Below are 17,963 nucleotides of genomic sequence, written 5' to 3'. Positions count from 1 at the left end.
CTCAAAGCCTCACCCACTCCATACGACAGTGCAACACTGTGTCAATATCTATATCTCTGTGTAATGCGGTAAAGGTCTTCTTTGAGAAAACAAAAATAAAAATAAAAACAATGACTACGACGATGATGATGAATTTTCCCCTGGTCTCCAGACAATTTGGTGGCCCCACGGTAACACGACCAACTAAAGCACACAGGCTTCCTAAGATTAAATCGTGTAGTCGACTGGGAAGGCAAGTTTGTTCATATTAGCAAAATCATGTCACAGTTTGATAAATGTTCTACATGATTTGGTCACTGCTGGTCACCAGGAGCGTCATCAAAAGTACACCCACCCCCACCCCCCACCCCCCAACCCCATGCTACCGATCCTGATGTTATGAAAGTTTACTGCTGACCAGAGAGTGAAGTTAGACTTTTTTTTATCGGGATCAGAGAGTGTGTTTCCTGTGTGTGAAACTTAGCAAGCCAGTTTCACGTGAGCCATCACATCTAGGTTGCACAAGTCTGGATACCAGCTCTGTGTGGTCAAGCACTTACAGTTATCCATCACCTGATTTTCCTAAACCTCTGGAGAAATCGTATGAGAACAGTTAAATATAAAGTCAAGTCAAATCAAATCTATTCATGTTGCTTATAGCCCAGCGGACCAAAACGGGCCATATCAGGACCGATCATCCGTCAGTTCTTAAAACCTGTCTGGTGAAAGATGGAGCTGCGTAAATGATAATTATGATGTTTCATTCAATATCTATCTATCTATCTATCTATCTATCTATCTATCTATCTATCTATCTATATATATATATATATATATATATATATATATATATATATATATATATATAACTGCGCAAACGAATGAGTCAAGTCTTTCAGAAATGTGTTGTCTCCCTTGTGCAAACAGCATTGAATACGCAAAATGTCAGTTGTAGAGACAGTCGACTGTATGAAAGCTGACTGAAGGAAACCAGGACCAAGTCCCCACACAGTATTATTAGTGCCAGGAAATGTTAAGCACCAATCAAAGTTTTATGAGTCTCACATGTGTCCCGAAAAAGCGCTTATGCTTGCAGGAAGGTTTAGTATTATACCCATATCCCCAAACAGCGCATGCCACAACTGTTGTATTGTCAATCTCGATGGTGTCTGATGATATTAATTTTTGTACTGTGAATCTTTTATCAAAGCCATCCAATCATACTCGAATCAGTGCTTCTAAATCGCTGTGGGCCTTTCACAGAAACAACACTGTAGCAAACTGCACACACTGCGTCCACCACTCCAGTTCTGTCTCGTTCATGGTCATACTTTAGCTAGTCCCCTGTCTTGATCATATTTCTACCTTCATTTTACGCGACGGTAATGACGTGGCCTTTTCTTTCTAGTTAGGAAACTGACGAACCTTCCTCAAAATGATCTGGGAGTAATCTATGTGCGTGCAGTCTTGCCACAAAAGCAATTCTAATGAGTTTTCATTTCAATTATATGCTCTGTCCTCTGTGACAATGACCGTCATGAACTTGGAATCAGTAATGACCCCAAACTATGGGTTTTTGTTCTAAAAATTTTAAAGCTTACTTTGAGCGATAAACAATGTATTCAAGCTGATACGAAATGCCAACGTCGATTAAATATTTGCAGTGCATTTTTGTTATGTACGTCCACACAGCAGTCAACTAGGATATGCGAAACTGAGAGATGCGAACATTATGTTTATAGGTTTATACGGTGTATAATCTTGTGAATTTTAGATGCAAAGTCCATAGCCTTATTCGAAAATGCGTGGTTTCAAATGAAACCTTAATGAATATTCAGCAATATTCGACACGAACCTGATCAGAATAATAAACACAGCTACGATCAGAAAACGTCTTGAAGCAATATTTACTTATCATGCTGAAAGCTTTGACTATTTTGAAAATACTCAAAAGTTATGTCTTCATGTATATATTTTCTTAGCTGAAGGATCATTGAAAAATAGTCATATTTCGTCATGCTTGTGAGTTGCTGACAGGAGCCTGGGGCAGGAGAATCACACCCTTTCCACCCTTCTTACCGAGATGTACCCGTCGATCAGGGTGACGTTCCACTGGTCCAGCACAATGTGGTCACCGATGTAGGTCACAGTGGCGTTAGGCAGCAGGGAATACTGCTGGAACTTGGCCCGGTTGACCGTCAGCTCCGTCATCTTCAGCAAAGCCACGAAGCTGCTGGAGGATATCCGGAAACCCATCAACATGGCGACGTTGCGGCAATCGGGCAGGTCTATGCCCATCAGGTAGGCGAACGGGTAGAATATGTAGGACATGATTTTCTAGGGTAAAAGAAACGCAAATCGGGCGATTATGTACATTCTTATAGAGAGACTTCAGATTTTGTTTTTAACTTCAGCCATTAGAAAGAGAGAGAGAGAGAGAGAGAGAGAGAGAGAGAATGCTGTGCTGTAAACCATATCCACCCCAAAGACATCCAGGAAAAGTTATGTTCTTGCTCAGAAGAAAAGGATGCAAAGCCTTCATTGCTTGCCCTTGACTCTTCAGCATAAAACGAAAGTCACCAAGGACGCTACTTTTGTCGACAAAACAACTACTTGAGCGAATGTAGATAATATAATACCTTAATCCTGAGTGCAAATACAACCACCTTTCTATGCCGGGTTCAGTCTTATTTTCGAACTTAATCGTTTGGATAAGAAACGTCCAGTATTAAGAAATCTCCCATAGTATATATATATATTCAGAGTGATGTCCCATTACATAGCAGAATTTTGCTGCTCCTAGAAAATATATGCATCAACACAATTTCCATACCAAGCAGAAAAAACCCTTCCCATTCTGATTAACTAGGATAAAAAAAAAATGACTGGTATCAATCAATGAGTCACCTCCATGGTGAGCTGCTGGATGCCGACTCTGAGGCCGAACCAGGTGAGGGTGGTGTTGATCCATTCGATGAGGGAAAAGAGGGCGAAGGCACTCACCACCACGTTGGCCACCAGACTCACCACGCTGATCGCCCCTGCCTGCGCCGCCTCCAGAATGGACGAGTGTTTCCTGAAATGAATGAAGGCATGGGCCATGCAGTTCCAGAGCAGTCATCTAATTACCTCCCCTATCTCACAGTGGTGAAAATTGTATTTTTTATTCCATGAATCTGGATATCAACCCGGATCTCCACCAAAATTATATTCGACTAGTTTTTGGCTTGTAACCTACACTTCCATAAAAGTTCAGAAAATTACGTTCATGACGGTTTGTGTCATCTTACTTAAAGCCATGAACCTGAAACCAAACTGTGAAGACTGTCTCTGCTATAACACTTTCAAGGATCTCAAAATCGATAAGGATCACCAACAACGTCTAGCTGGTGCTTGGCTAATAGCCAACAAATTTCGGGATATTTTTGTTTGTTTGTTTTGGTTTTGGGTTTGGTTTGTTTGTTGTTGTTGTTGTTGTTGTTTTGTTTGTTTGTTTGTTTTTTTGTTTTGTTTTGTTTTGTTTTTTGTTGTTGTTTTTTTGGTTTTGTTGTTGTTGTTGTTGTTGTTGTTGTTTTTCGTCATTGTCCTGCTAACACATGAAATTGATAGACGGGCCAGAGTGAGAACTTCAACTCCTTGGCACAGATCACAAGACGTTGAAGTCCTTTTTTTATCACTTCCAGGCACTTGACATTCCTACGATGTCATTCCTACAAACTTATGTGGAAAACTCATAAATACAGGATTCAGATTGATTCTTTCCGAAAATATCGTATTTGGTGTTACAGATGATACGTCCATCTGTTCCCCCCATACGTTTAATTTTCTAAAACATACCTCAAGACTATTATCAAATTTGACTAATATCTATGTTTGTTTATGCTTACTCTCTCTCTCTCTCACACTCTCTCTTTCTACACACACACACACACACACACACACACACACATATATATATATATATATATATATATATATATATATATATATATTTGTCTATCCATCTGCATTTATGTTGTGTCGTGTCATGTGTGTTGTGTTGTGTTGTGCTCTGCTATGCTATGCTATTTATATATTCATTTATTTAGAAATGTTGCCAAGTTTCTAAAACAGGTTTGAGAAACCGAGACAGACAGACAGTCAGAAAGACAGGTAGATAAATTGATAGAAATACATGTCAGGTGGCAGATCCCCGCTGAAGGAGACCTTTTTGGTCTGTCGTGTCTCAGGCACTATCAGCTTGCACACAGTGAACGTGGCGGGGGCACTGATGACCATGGCCGGCAACATGAACTCCACGGGAATCTGGAAGGGAGAAAATGACAGTTCTGCAGCAATGATTTAGACATATCTGTCCATACCCATGACAGTCTTCGATAATATCATGGCGTTGTTTTAGGCAATGTATGCATAACTTCTGCATGGCTGTAAGCTCGATAGATATTTTTTACGAGTTTCTTGTCTGTACAAAACTTTGGCTCGGTGGCAGACATGTCCTGTGGTCAAAATTAAACTTCATGATAACATTTTGGTGAATGTTCTACTTCTCCTGAATCTGCCTGGGGCAGTTTTCAACTCAAAATATATTTTGCCTTCAGGCAAGTTACCTTTGACATGTTGCGGACCCGCGGGTACAGTTTAACGTGAAGGTTAAGTTATCTTCGTATTCACGCCAACCCCAGTGCAAGCAGGCATCGTCTATAATTAAAAATCCAGGTGATTCCCTTCTGCCATGCTGTTTTACTTTTCACAAAACCACAGTTCAGAGCATTATCGACAGAGTTCGCAAAACACGTGCGATCCGCAAAGCACGCCTGTTTTCCCCCCAAAACAATGCTACAAAAGGATCCGCCATATTTACCTCTGCTTCGTGGGCAGTCGCACTTGGCAGATAATAAGGGTAAATTGCCTACGAGTTTATAGACTCGCGGGTAGGCCCTTGTGTTCCTGAATACCGGATATTGCTTACCCTCGAGTAGTTTGCTTTGCCTCAGGCAGATTACCCTCAGGTACACATTTACCCGCAGGCACGGTAGTCTCTTGAATATGCCCCCTGGGTAGCAGAGGTTATATTTTAAAGGATTTTACTCACCATCGGTTTGTCAAGACAGCACCCGCTTGTTTGTATGTACATTTCTCATGGTATCTTAACCTGCTAGTGAAGACCACTTTGCCAAGACTACTTCCTTGAGGCAGCAGAATGACTAAACTCAGGAGACCAGTTTCATTTCTGAGTTTGTCATAAGTGAAAAGGGTGTCAATATTGGGGTTTCTTTCTCTAAACTGTGGTTGTGAATTGTTGCAGAGAACATGTGGTTCACATTTCCAAGCCTTCCAAGCAGTAACATACTTTCGGTGCTGGACTAATTGTGAATATGTGTCAACGTGTGTCTGTGTGTAGGAGTCGATTCTGGTTTTCTTTTTGACCGCGACACTGTGGTGATAAATGACTTGGTTTGTACATGTGGATGTCATTGTTTTGTGACTCTGTACTGTCCCGTGCAATCACTGGAGGGGGTTCACGTTTCAGGCCAAATCTTTTGGATGTTTAAGATGCAGTTATAATTTTGAATTAGACACACGCCTGTTCTTTAATATTTTTTACGAAACAGACTTTGCACACACACACACACACGCACACGCACACGCACACATGCACATACACACACACACGCATTCCCGCACACACGCACACACACATGCAGACACACACGTGATTGCACGCTCACACGCATACACACACACATATATATACACACACACTCTCCTGTTTGAAGACATGCTTGCTGCTGCAGTTCTGAACCAATGTTATTGTATTGTGATATCCATAGCTGTAAATACATATGCCTTGTTGCAGGCGTGGCTTACCATCCCTGTTATTGACACTTATTTCATTATAGACAAGCTATATTTAGCTGTAGATACACCTTTTCAGGTCCCCTCTACCTCCAGCTTCCAAGCCATCCTCTTTATTCTCCTTAATGTAATTAAGAGTGGAAAGACGTAAAATCGAAAACAGTCATAGCACCTTTTTTTCTTTTTTCTTTTTTTTTTGTTGGCGACACATAGTATCTAACTGTAGACATATTATACATTATCCACAAATGCAAGCATATTTACATTTTGTTGTAGACACATCTTTCTTATTTGTAGCCCCATTTGTTCACATACTGAAATTAAAAAGCAGCATGTTTCTTATCACACTTTACTTTCAGTATAAACTTGCTGCTTCTATTAATTCGTAACAATCGTCCATGTGTTCTGAACGTCGTTATAGTGTTCTAACTTTGATACACCTTATTGTAGACACATAATTTTTGGTTGTGGTCAAACTAGATTTACCACCTTTGAACACGTCACGCATTGTTATTTTGCCAAGTTGCAGACAAACCCCTTGATCAGGACATAAAGGACAAAGGCGCCAAGCACGTTCTGTGGATGAGTCACTCACCCCAATCTGTGCCAAGATGGCCAGGAAGGCTCCGCCAATGGAGGCCAGGCATGCTGTGACCAGTGCGAACATCTCGGACCTGGTCAGTCCACCCAGGTAAGGCCGGATAGCCAGCAAAGCACTGGACTGAAAACAAAGCAGTGCAAGCATTCAGTAGTCACAGACGATGCGCACACACACATGAATGTATTGTTTTCATACAGAGCGTATTCAGGAGTATATTCTTTCATGTGTTTAAAGTGGTTCACTTCTTGATATGCAGCCTTGTCTATATCTTTCCGGTGACTTTTCTTCATTCCTTTTAATCTTTTGTCCTACTTCACCTCTGAATGCGAGTGACTGCTGTGAAGTATAAGGGGTAGGTTTTGTGAAACTGTCTTCCGTTGAGCGATGCGTTACGGAGCACTGCCAGAATTACATGAAAGCTGAGACATACTTATAATATGATTTTCCTTTACAAAGTGTTTCTTTTGAAGAATAACCTTGTTCAGGAAAATATATCATGACATTTTTGTGAACAAATCATGTTGCATATTGCCACGCCAACCACAAAGGGATCAGTACTGGGCTGTGTTATTGTGATGTTATCGGAAGTGTTGACAAATGTGGTACGGTTTTAACTGTACAAGAAATTAGGGAAGGTTTATGAAAATTCAAACGAGTCTTAAATACACGTTGCTGCTAATGGCATTGTAATTTGTAAACCTGTTCTTAGATGTCTTGTTTTGTGATGTACAGTTGTCAACTAGTGAGAGAGAGAGAGAGAGAGAGAGAGAGAGAGAGAGAGAGAGAGAGAGCAAACACGACCCTGTCTCACCCCTTCCATGAAAATGGAGGCAGCGACTCCAGTGGACTCTATGGCAGTAGTGCCCAGAACGAAACGCAGCGAGTTGCCGATGACTCGCACCAGGAACTGCATGGCCCCCACGTGGTACAGCATGGACAGGGTGGCGTTGGTGAGGAAGATGATGGGAAATGCCTGCAGGACACAGTAAACATCGTCATTGGCACGACCACTATACTTGCCATGAGGTGCCCGTGAGGTACATACACTGCATCGTCTGCAGGATGCAGCAACTACGCTCACCACATACTTTACTGCAGTAAAGAAACACATTTTGCATAGTCATTTCATTGTCTGTATGGTAAACTACACTTTCCATGTACGCACAGCGGGACACAGACACACTTTGCATGGTCCTTTTATTGTCTGTATGGTACACTACACTTTCCATGTACGCACAGAGGGACACAGACATATTTTGCATCCTCCAGTCATTGTCTGTATGGTACTCTACACATTGCATGTACTTACAGTGCGACACAGATACATTTTGCATGGTCCAGTCATTGTCTCTAAGGCCTACACAGCAAGCGACCAGATGACTTCTCAATGACCCAAGGATCCGAAGAACCTGAAAATTATTGTAATCATCACGGCATGGCACACTATACGCACCATGTACTTACTGAAAGATGCAGAAATATTTTACTTATTTTTCTTGCAATGTCTGCATGGTGTGCTGTACGATGCATGTATTTGATATGGGCTATAGTTACTGTGTGGTATAGACACTATTTGCATGGTCCCTTCATTGTCTGAAAAGCACCCACATTTACAATAGTCTTGTCTCTAAAATATATCATCTGCACTTGCAATTTACTGCCTACAGAGAACAGCTATACTTGACATATTGTGCCTAAAGGCACTGCTTTTCATACAGCTTTACAAGCCAAATAGTTCCAGATGGCTACAGCCACACTGACCATATTTTTTTTTAAATTTCAGGTCATTGAGTACAGTGTTTTAAAATATAACCGAGCATGGGGATAATTTTAACATAGTAAAACAAAACAATCTTCCATTACGATGCACATTTTCTCTCTGACAAACTCAGGAAATCACTCTGTCTTCCCCAGTACTGTTCGGATTACCGGGTTTTCATATTGTGGAGGCAAGAATGACAAGCATTGTAGAAATAACATTCTCACCCCAAATATGAGGTAGTGGTCAGTGTAGGTCTCGCCGAAAAGCAATTTAGATGCTGGCTTGGCATTGTCGAAAAACCCGTCCAGCCGTGTCTGGATCCACAGCACCACCTCCTTTCCCCCATGCCACCTCATCACCAACACTGCCAGGATGAACTGGAGGCCCAGACTCCAGTAGATGGTGTGCCAGTTCACCTACATCATCATCATCATCATCATCACCATCACCATCACCATCACCATCATCATCATCATCATCATCACCATCACCATCATCATCACCATCATCCTCAACATCATCATCGTAATCGTCATCATCATCATCATCAACGGCAGCAGCAGCATAATCATAATCGTCATCATCATCATCATCATTATCATCATCATCATCATCATCACTTCTTGACCCATCGCTACCAATAAGAGCTGGATATCATCACTCGTACATATATTTGAACACAATATATATTCACACACACACACACACACACACACACACACACACACACACACACACACACACACATGTATATATATATATATATAGAGAGAGAGAGAGAGAGAGAGAGTATATATATATATATATATATATATAAAGAGAGAGAGACAGAGAGAGAGAGAGAGAGAGAGAGAGAGAGATACATACATACATACATACATACATACATGGTGCAATAGGGAAGGGTATATAGGGGGTACAATCAACAACCATAGGCTGCAGGTGGGTGGTGGGGGTGGGGGTGAGGGTTGTACGACAGCATATACATCAGACCAACCAAAGATTCTGACGGTTCTACTTGGTCCAGCGAAAGGGAATCCGGAAAATGATACAGGCAGCGTTCATGGTACGTGCATGATATTTGCATGAGTGTTTTGATATGGGCATGAATATGTTGACAGCAACCAAGTAAGGTACAAATGCCATGGCAGTTCAGACATGCTATATTTTCTGACTTCTCAGAGTGAGTAGTTTTGACAGAAATAAAGCAAGTTGGATGCAGGTTATTGTATCAGCGGACGAACGTCAGTATGAACGCATTTGCATGTGTACAGGCGGTTTATAAATTTTCTATGGGATATCAGGCACAGACCAAGATAAAGAAAATGAAATGTACTGGATCACAATTTCTAAGTGAACACACCCAAAGAACAAATACGAGCTTTGTGGGCCCCCTTTCCAAAAAAAAAAAAAGACTATTTTCGACTTTTCGTGATAAACTATCAAATTAAATCTATCTGCAGAAATGCATAAGATGTACAGCTGGTGCTGCCCCGCTACAGTGCAGAGAGGAGTGGGGGGGGGGGGGAGGATAATTTCACACCAGTTAACATGATGAGGATGTGTATTAAATCATCGGATAAGCTAAATCAATGTTTATCAGACCGAACAAGTCATTAGTGAGCCCATTGATCTATAAAGAAAATAACCTCGGGCTATAGTTATATCCCTTCTCTGTGGGTACAATAATTACTTTTGAAACATCTTCGTTTACATGGACTCTTGCTTTTACAGTTTCACACATACTCCTTTACTGGAGATGAGGGGACAGGGATACCTTGGAAGGGTGTGTGGAGAAGAGGAAACAGATGAGGAAGGCAGGGATACCTTGGAAGGGTGTGTGGAGAATAGGAAACAGATGAGGAGGGCAGGGATACCTTGGAAGGGTGTGTGAAGAATAGAAAACAGATGAGGAGGGCAGGGATACCTTGGAAGGGTGTGTGGAGAAGAGGACACAGATGAGGAGGGCAGGGATACCTTGGAAGGGTGTGTGGAGAAGAGGAAACAGATGAGGAGGGCAGGGATACCTTGGAAGGGTGTGTGGAGAAGAGGACACAGATGAGGAGGGCAGGGATACCTTGGAAGGGTGTGTGGAGAAGAGGAAACAGATGAGGAGGGCAGGGATACCTTGGAAGGGTGTGTGGAGAAGAGGAAACAGATGGAGAGGGCAGGGATACCTTGGAAGGGTGTGTGGAGAAGAGGAAACAGATGAGGAGGGCAGGGATACCTTGGAAGGGTGTGTGGAGAAGAGGAAACAGATGAGGAGGAAGACAAAGATGCCGGGCAGTGAACGCAACTTCTCAGGGTCTTTTATGGCCACGTCCACGATCACGTACGCCATAAAGGCTCCGACCCCGCCATACAACAACCTGCACATATATAAAATTAGCTGATCTTAATGATGTGGGAATAGGAACTTTTCACCGGAAGCAATGTTCTTTTGTAGACATCGAATGACCTGGTCACAAAAACACATGCACACACGCACAAACACACAGACACACACACACACACACACACACACACACACAGACACACACACACACACACACACACACACACACACTAACACACACACACACACACACACACACACACACACACACACACACACACACACACACTAACACACACGTTTCCCTTTTTCGACTGGTATCACTAATAGTAAATAAAAGACATAAATATTAAAATGAGAAAAACATCGAATGTGACAGACCATCTGAGGAAGAAGCGCAGGGTGTTTATACGGCTGGTGGTGGCGGGGGACTTTGGTCCAGTGCACCATTTGCCCAGACTGGTCCTGCCCATCAAGTCCCTCACCCTGTGACGACTGGCGATGACAATACCCAGCAAGGTACACCACAACAACCGTATGGACCCCTCGTCCCCAAACCTGCACATGCAGTGTCAGTCACTCAGTGTCACTCACCAACTCAAGGTTCATCTATGACAAATTTGGGCCCTACAAATATTCAACTCAAACCGAACTTTGTGCTCCTCTCTGTCTCTGTCTGTCTGTCTCACTCATCTGCTCTTGGAAAATAAAAGTAGAGGAACATTTTTAACCCCATGATGTATGCAAACATACTCCGTTTTCGGGGGTGTGCATGCTGGTTGTATTCTTGTTTCCGTAATCCACAGATTGCTGACATGGATTGCAGGATCCTTAAACAATTAATGCCCAATGTTGTTTTTTCAACGTGAAAAATTACATGATTTTATAGGCGAAAGTTTGCAATAAACACATCTTACTGAAAGTTTTGTTAAAACTTAGACAATTGTTTTTTATTGGATAAAAATGAGTACCTCCCAGTAATGGGACGGTGGACAAAGGTTATAAAAAAAACTGTTGGTTGTAAGATAAGACTCGTTTTTGATACGAGATGTTCAACGTTTCAGACCATAGGTCTGCCTTCAGGGACTGTGTTAGTTGGAATTGACAGTGGAGGTAAAAACAAAATTTAAAGAAACGTTGTGAATAAAAATCAGTAAAGGAAGGCAAGGATGAACAGAGAAGTGGGTAGAAATCAAGAAATGGACACAAAGAGTCACATGATGTGGGAGAAGAAAGTCTATAATGGGAAGAAAAGGTGGGGTAAGGGGGAAAATGGAGTGGGTGAAAACAAGGGGTGGGTGGAGATGGGGGTTAACTCACTCAGTACGGCCAGTCCTCTCTTCTCTACACAGACCACTCGGATGTCCAGTGGGTGTCTCAATGACCCAACCTTTAGCTTCCGTCGTCAGAATTGTGGTATTTTTTTGTCAACATTCACGTCTTCAGCATAAGAGCCTTCCGCTTGCAATATTTTGATTCTCTCGTGTTGACGTCCGCTGGGTGGAGTGTACTGAAGTGAACGATTCCATGGGATTCCGAGTGTTTTCTGTAGAGTCTGTCAAAATAGGTTCTGCTGCATAGATGCGATACTGGCATGGATGACAATGTGGTGGGAACTGTTGAAGTGTTGACCAATGGGACCCTTGTAATGCTATTCAGCCTTACTGATCGCATACGCTCCATAAAGTGGTCCTTTAAGGTGCGGCCAGTTTCGCCCACATATACTTTGTTACACAGGGTGCAGTGTATGTCAGAATGTACACTAGGTTGGTGGATATGCAGGTGAGTGTAGACCTCACAGAAAACTTGTCCACAGGACCGTTGACTGCTCTGGAAGAGTTGATGAAGGGAGAGGTTTTGCATTTGATGTTGCTACAGGAATTACAGTCATGGGGTGAGCCCTGGTCCGGGAAGATTGAACCAATAAATTCCTAAGGGGGTGAACCCTAGTCCGGGAAGATTGAACCAATATATTCCTAAGGGGGTGAACCCTGGTCAGGGAAGATTGAACCAATATATTCCTAAGGGGGTGAACCCTGGTCAGGGAAGATTGAACCAATATATTCCTAAGGGGGTGAACCCTAGTCCGGGAAGATTGAACCAATATATTCCTAAGGGGGTGAGCCTTGATCACGGAAGATTGAACCAATATATTCCTAAGGGGGTGAGCCTTGATCACGGAAGATTGAACCAATATATTCCTAAGGGGGTGAGCCTTGATCACGGAAGATTGAACCAATATATTCCTAAGGGGGTGAGCCTTGATCACGGAAGATTGAACCAATATATTCCTAAGGGGGTGAGCCTTGATCACGGAAGATTGAACCAATATATTCCTAAGGCTCTTAACCTTCTTGAAGGCGACGAAGGGGGGGTGGAAAAATGACATGCAGAGAATGTTTATTGGGAAGGAGGTACTTGTAAAATAAGATACACACAGTGATTTTTAGAATGAAGACGGTCTCCAGAAGTGACAGGAGGACCGCAAACCACACCACACACACACGAACACACACACACACACGTACACATATGCACGCACGCGCACACAAATACACACATACGCGCGCGCGCATACACACGCGCACACACATTCACACACAAAAAACAACACACGCACATACACACACACACACGCGCGCGCGCGCACACACACACACACACACTCACACACACAACACACACACACACACACACACACACACACACACACAACTGACCTGTAATACATGGCGTAGATGAAGTAGGCAATATAGAGAAGCAGGAAGATGATGGGAAAGAAGTAACCACCCATTTTATCGTTGATGAAGCCAAGCACCTTCCTCACAGCTTGCTGAAGGTGAAGGACAAAACGACCCACAAACGATGAGTTCTTCATTCTCTCCTCCTCGTCATCCTCACTAGGGTCGTCAAAGGGGTCGTGATCATCGTCAGGCTGGGAACCAAGAAAAGGATCATCTGATTCGAATAGTATGGCCGTCTCTTTTTCCTTGGTGACTGTAGGTAGTGGCGGTTTCTGGCCCGGTGTCCGGGGGACATCGTTTTGTTGTTTGTTGTTCGAATCCATCACGGGGAGAATTATCGGCGATCTATATTCCTGCAAAAGGAATGAATATTATCAGTTGAGTGAAATGTAAAAATTGAAATAATTATCTGCTCGTGCGTCAAGAAAAAAATACACGATAATTTTGTGTATCCTTGACACTGACCCCAGCGAAATATGTATTTAAAGAATGTGATATACATTTAAAGAAGTGCGGTTGTAATATTTGCACACATATCTACACGCCCACGCACGCACACAAACACACACACACACACACACACACACACACAGACACACACACACAGACACAGACACACACAGACACACACACACACACACACACACACACACACACACAGTAACGTGTTGACTTTGAACAAATGAAACGACAAAACTGAACAACATATGAACATAAGGAGCGTGTCAACGTTGGGAGGAGTAGAATATCAACATCAAGTGGTCGGTGCTGACACAAGAAGATCTTTGTCAACAGCGAAATATCGCTGTCAAGATCGTTTTCACCATAATGCGGTCGCCTTCAACGTAAGCATAATTATCGCCGTCAATGTAGGCAGACACAGTTCACCCGCAGTGACCTCGAGGTTATCCAAGAGCTTTGGTAGATGTCGGTTTTTAAGTACTCAGAGCGCTACACATTCTTTTCAAAGTTCTTTTTTTGGTGAACGCACAGAGTACTGCACAAGATCCATTCCAGTCAACGAGCATTTCTTATAAACAAGGGTGCACAGAGCACTGTTTCTTCTTTTGATCTTAATTATTGTCTATAAAAGTCAACATCATGCATCACTGAAAATGACATTGACAAAGGAGACTTACGTTGATTTATAAAAAAAAAAACCGCCAATGGAAAATCATATTGCAACTCTTATACCCTGAAAGATAATTGCAGACGAAGGAATATCTTAAGAAGCAAAGCAAGAAAGGTTCTTTTCTTCTTTCGGTTTTGTTTTTCATACGAATAAGAAAAAAACAAAACAAAAAAACAACAACAAAAAAAACAAGTTCGTGTCCAAGTGGATTTAAACAAGAGTAACGACCAGTCCTTTTCTATATCATTGAATAATGGGAGATTTAAATTGTGAAACATATCCGCAATGGCAGAAACATTGATGCATAGTCAATTCATGTTCAATTACATCTTGAATGACATTTTTCTGTATCGTCTAATGATTTCCTAAATAATGTTTCTTTTGTGTCTTTGAATGTCATGTGTTTGATGTCTATAATTATGTACATGATAAATGCTTTACGATAACTGTGAATGGTGTTGTCAGTCTGATTCCAAACAAACATTGGAAGTTTTCGTTGCTCAGTAAAACAAACAAAAATCACAATTCTAGATTACGTTTTCCAATACTGCCACGAAACCCCCTATTTGCTCGTAATGGATTGCTCCAGTATACAGACTCATACACTTTTATAATGTTCTCATAATAATCAAAGGTGCGTGAAAGTAATAGTAATTTATTGATAAGTATTGGTTCGGGATCAAAGTCAACATGAATGACTGAAAAATACAAAACAAAAAGAACGAAAAGAAAAGAAAGGCCTACAGCAGTCCATTCACCATGGAGATATAACACAAAAACAACAGCAATAACAACACACACACACACACACACACACACACACACACACACACACACACACACACACACAATAAGATAGAGAGACAGACGGGGTGGGGGGGGAGAGACAGAGCAGAACAAACACATGTAATGACCATGTGCTAAATCATCCGGGCTATGTACCACAGACCAAAGCAAACACACTGAGTCACAAGCGTTTCTCTTTTTTTTCTTTTTTTTTATTGTCCATGAGAATATGAAGTCGGACAGTGTCAATGACCAGAGGGACTTGTCACAATAGATATGGTGGACAATAAATGTCATTTTATATTTTACTATCTTCCTTTTTTATATTCTTTTTTTTTCTTTCGCCTCCTGCCCCAACACACACACACACAGAGCACAACATAACACAACACAGAACAGTACACACACACACATGCACACACACACACACACACATAAAATCAAACACACACACACAGACGCACACACACACACACACACACACACACACACACACACACACACACACGTTTCAAGTTTTAATTATCCTTTCACTCCTATTGGAGTATGGAGGATTACTGCAAAATAATTTTATATGCCCAGAACAAACATTTCCAAATACACAACAATGTCGCATAAAAGTTGAGAAAACACACACACACACGCACGCACGCACGCACGCACGCACACACACACACACATACACACACACACACACACACACACACACACACACACACACACACACACACACAGGATGTCTCCAGAAAACCAAGTACCTTCTGTGAGTCCTATGTACACACACTTAGAGGAGCAAGCAGCGCAGCTCCCAAGCCAGTGACTATTCACACAGCAGCGGAGCCACAGACGCAAACACCTTTCCCTGTGCAAAGACTTCCTCGGTGTGACCGACTTCGCTGGGTTCTTTGTCGTCGTGTCTACCACAAGTCGCTCGCCCGCGTCTATGGTTCCCCCTTCATCTCCTTACCCAACCCCATTTCAAAGATAAACCCACATGGAGTATCAACTGACATATAGTTTTACCTACCACTGTGTGTAGATAGATATATAGAAAGATATATAGATAGATAGATAGATAGATAGTTTTCTTTCAGTTTTTAGTTTCTCAAGGAGGCGTCACTGCGTTCGGACAAATCCATATACGCTACACCACATCTGCAAGGCAGATGCCTGATCAGCAGCATAACCCAACGCGCTTTGTCAGGCCTTGAGTGCATGAATATATACTTGTGTACCTATACGAGTGGAATTCTTACATATGATTTTGCCAGAGGACAACACTCTCGTTGCCGTGGGATCTTTTTCAGTGCGCCATGTGGGTGCTGCCAAGGGACCTCGGTTTATAGTCTCATCAGAACTTGACGCTCAGTTCAATTTTCCAATCAAACTTGGAGTAGATAGATAGATAGATAGATAGATAGATAGATAGATAGATAGATAGATAGATGTCTCGCGTTGCGCCATTGAGAATTATTTCCATATATTGAACTATTTATATCAGTGAGGTTTGACTGACGAATGTCAGGGCGCGGGTTCAAACCCCATCAGAGGTGAATGTCAATCATGGCGGATCTTGTGGCCCGTTGTTGGCTTCTGCTCAAGAGCTGAGCGTGCAATGGGCTCAAAAAAAGGGAAGGCTGGGATTACACAGTCGAATGCAATCCGCTTTCCAAATGTGTCTTTTTTCCCCTGCCCTGTCATCTGCACCGTTTCACTGACCACCTCCGATGGGAATCGAACTCGTGTCCTCCCACTTATCAGTCCGCGACGCTAACCACTTCGCCACAACGGCTGGTTCCAAATGTGCGTTTTCTGTACCTCTTGGACATGGCTGTCACCCCATAGGAAGCACAGAGTACAGCCATACCTTATGGCAATAGCATCATCAACACCATTCTCATTTATCACTGAATACAGAAAAAAAAAGTACCTCTGCCCCTCCCTCCACGTATATGACCTTTGATATCCTAATCTACTAGGGGGTTTGCAAACAAACGTTGAGCTGGGGGATCTGAAATTTTAAAAAAGCCCTAACTATCCACACTCATTATTCACTACAGGCGCTGATACTAGTATTTAAACACAAGATTCTCAAATTCTTGTTCCCGTTCACAATACTGTGCGATCATTATCACTCAATGTTTATCTTTCATCATTTAGTAAAAAAGTGACTTATGCACAACACTCCGAGCATTGTGCAATACAAAGAGTTACAGAGGCTTCAGAAAATATTTTGAAAAAAAGAAAAGAAAATGAAAACAACAAAGAGTGATAATTATAGAATATCAACAGTTACCGTTTATGACTCAATATTGTCCGTGGCATACATACTGGGGGAGGTTATGGGTTATGAGATACCATTGTGAAGGTTGTTTATTTTCGCCCTGTTTGTGTGCTTGCTTTTTTCTTGGGGGTAGGACGTGCGCTGAGGGTTTTAATGTGTTCACATGAGCGCGTGACAGAAACCTGTCTGTCTGCCTGTCTGTCCATCATTCCAACTGTTCATTAGTTTGTTTGTATATCTCTGTATCTGTGTGTGTGTGTGTGTGTGTGTGTGTGTGTGTGTGTGTGTGTGTGTGTGTGTGTGTGTGTGTGTGTGCACAAATGTGTAAACATAACATATGTGGACGGTTGTTGCTTGCAGGGCCATATATACTGTCATTCTCTTCAGAAGAATGGGGATTCATTAAATAGCCCCGTCCCCCCCCCACCCCCCCCCCCCCCCCCACCCCATTCCACCCCAACTTCTCCCTAATCAATCTTGTAAG

The 17,963-nt window shown here is 42.3% G+C and overlaps 1 protein-coding gene across 1 annotated transcript in view; it reads right to left on the bottom strand.

Moving 5' to 3' along the window:
* The window catches only part of LOC143284159 (putative transporter YutK), an 18,468-nt gene extending 2,392 nt beyond the window's left edge, over nt 1-16,076 (bottom strand). The window contains exons 1-10 of the mRNA XM_076590820.1: nt 15,954-16,076; nt 13,254-13,630; nt 10,915-11,091; nt 10,426-10,567; nt 8,423-8,614; nt 7,248-7,409; nt 6,431-6,556; nt 4,154-4,284; nt 2,887-3,055; nt 2,059-2,316 (exon numbers count right to left, since the gene is read on the bottom strand). Coding sequence (XP_076446935.1) covers nt 2,059-2,316; nt 2,887-3,055; nt 4,154-4,284; nt 6,431-6,556; nt 7,248-7,409; nt 8,423-8,614; nt 10,426-10,567; nt 10,915-11,091; nt 13,254-13,600 — 1,704 coding nt within the window. The 5' untranslated portion in view covers nt 13,601-13,630; nt 15,954-16,076. The remainder of the gene's footprint in view (nt 1-2,058; nt 2,317-2,886; nt 3,056-4,153; nt 4,285-6,430; nt 6,557-7,247; nt 7,410-8,422; nt 8,615-10,425; nt 10,568-10,914; nt 11,092-13,253; nt 13,631-15,953) is intronic.
* Nucleotides 16,077-17,963: the final 1,887 nt, after the last annotated feature.

This window comes from Babylonia areolata, chromosome 7 (genome assembly GCF_041734735.1).
Source record: "Babylonia areolata isolate BAREFJ2019XMU chromosome 7, ASM4173473v1, whole genome shotgun sequence".
NCBI lineage: Eukaryota > Metazoa > Mollusca > Gastropoda > Neogastropoda > Buccinidae > Babylonia > Babylonia areolata.
This window is presented reverse-complemented; position numbering and strand designations above follow the sequence as displayed.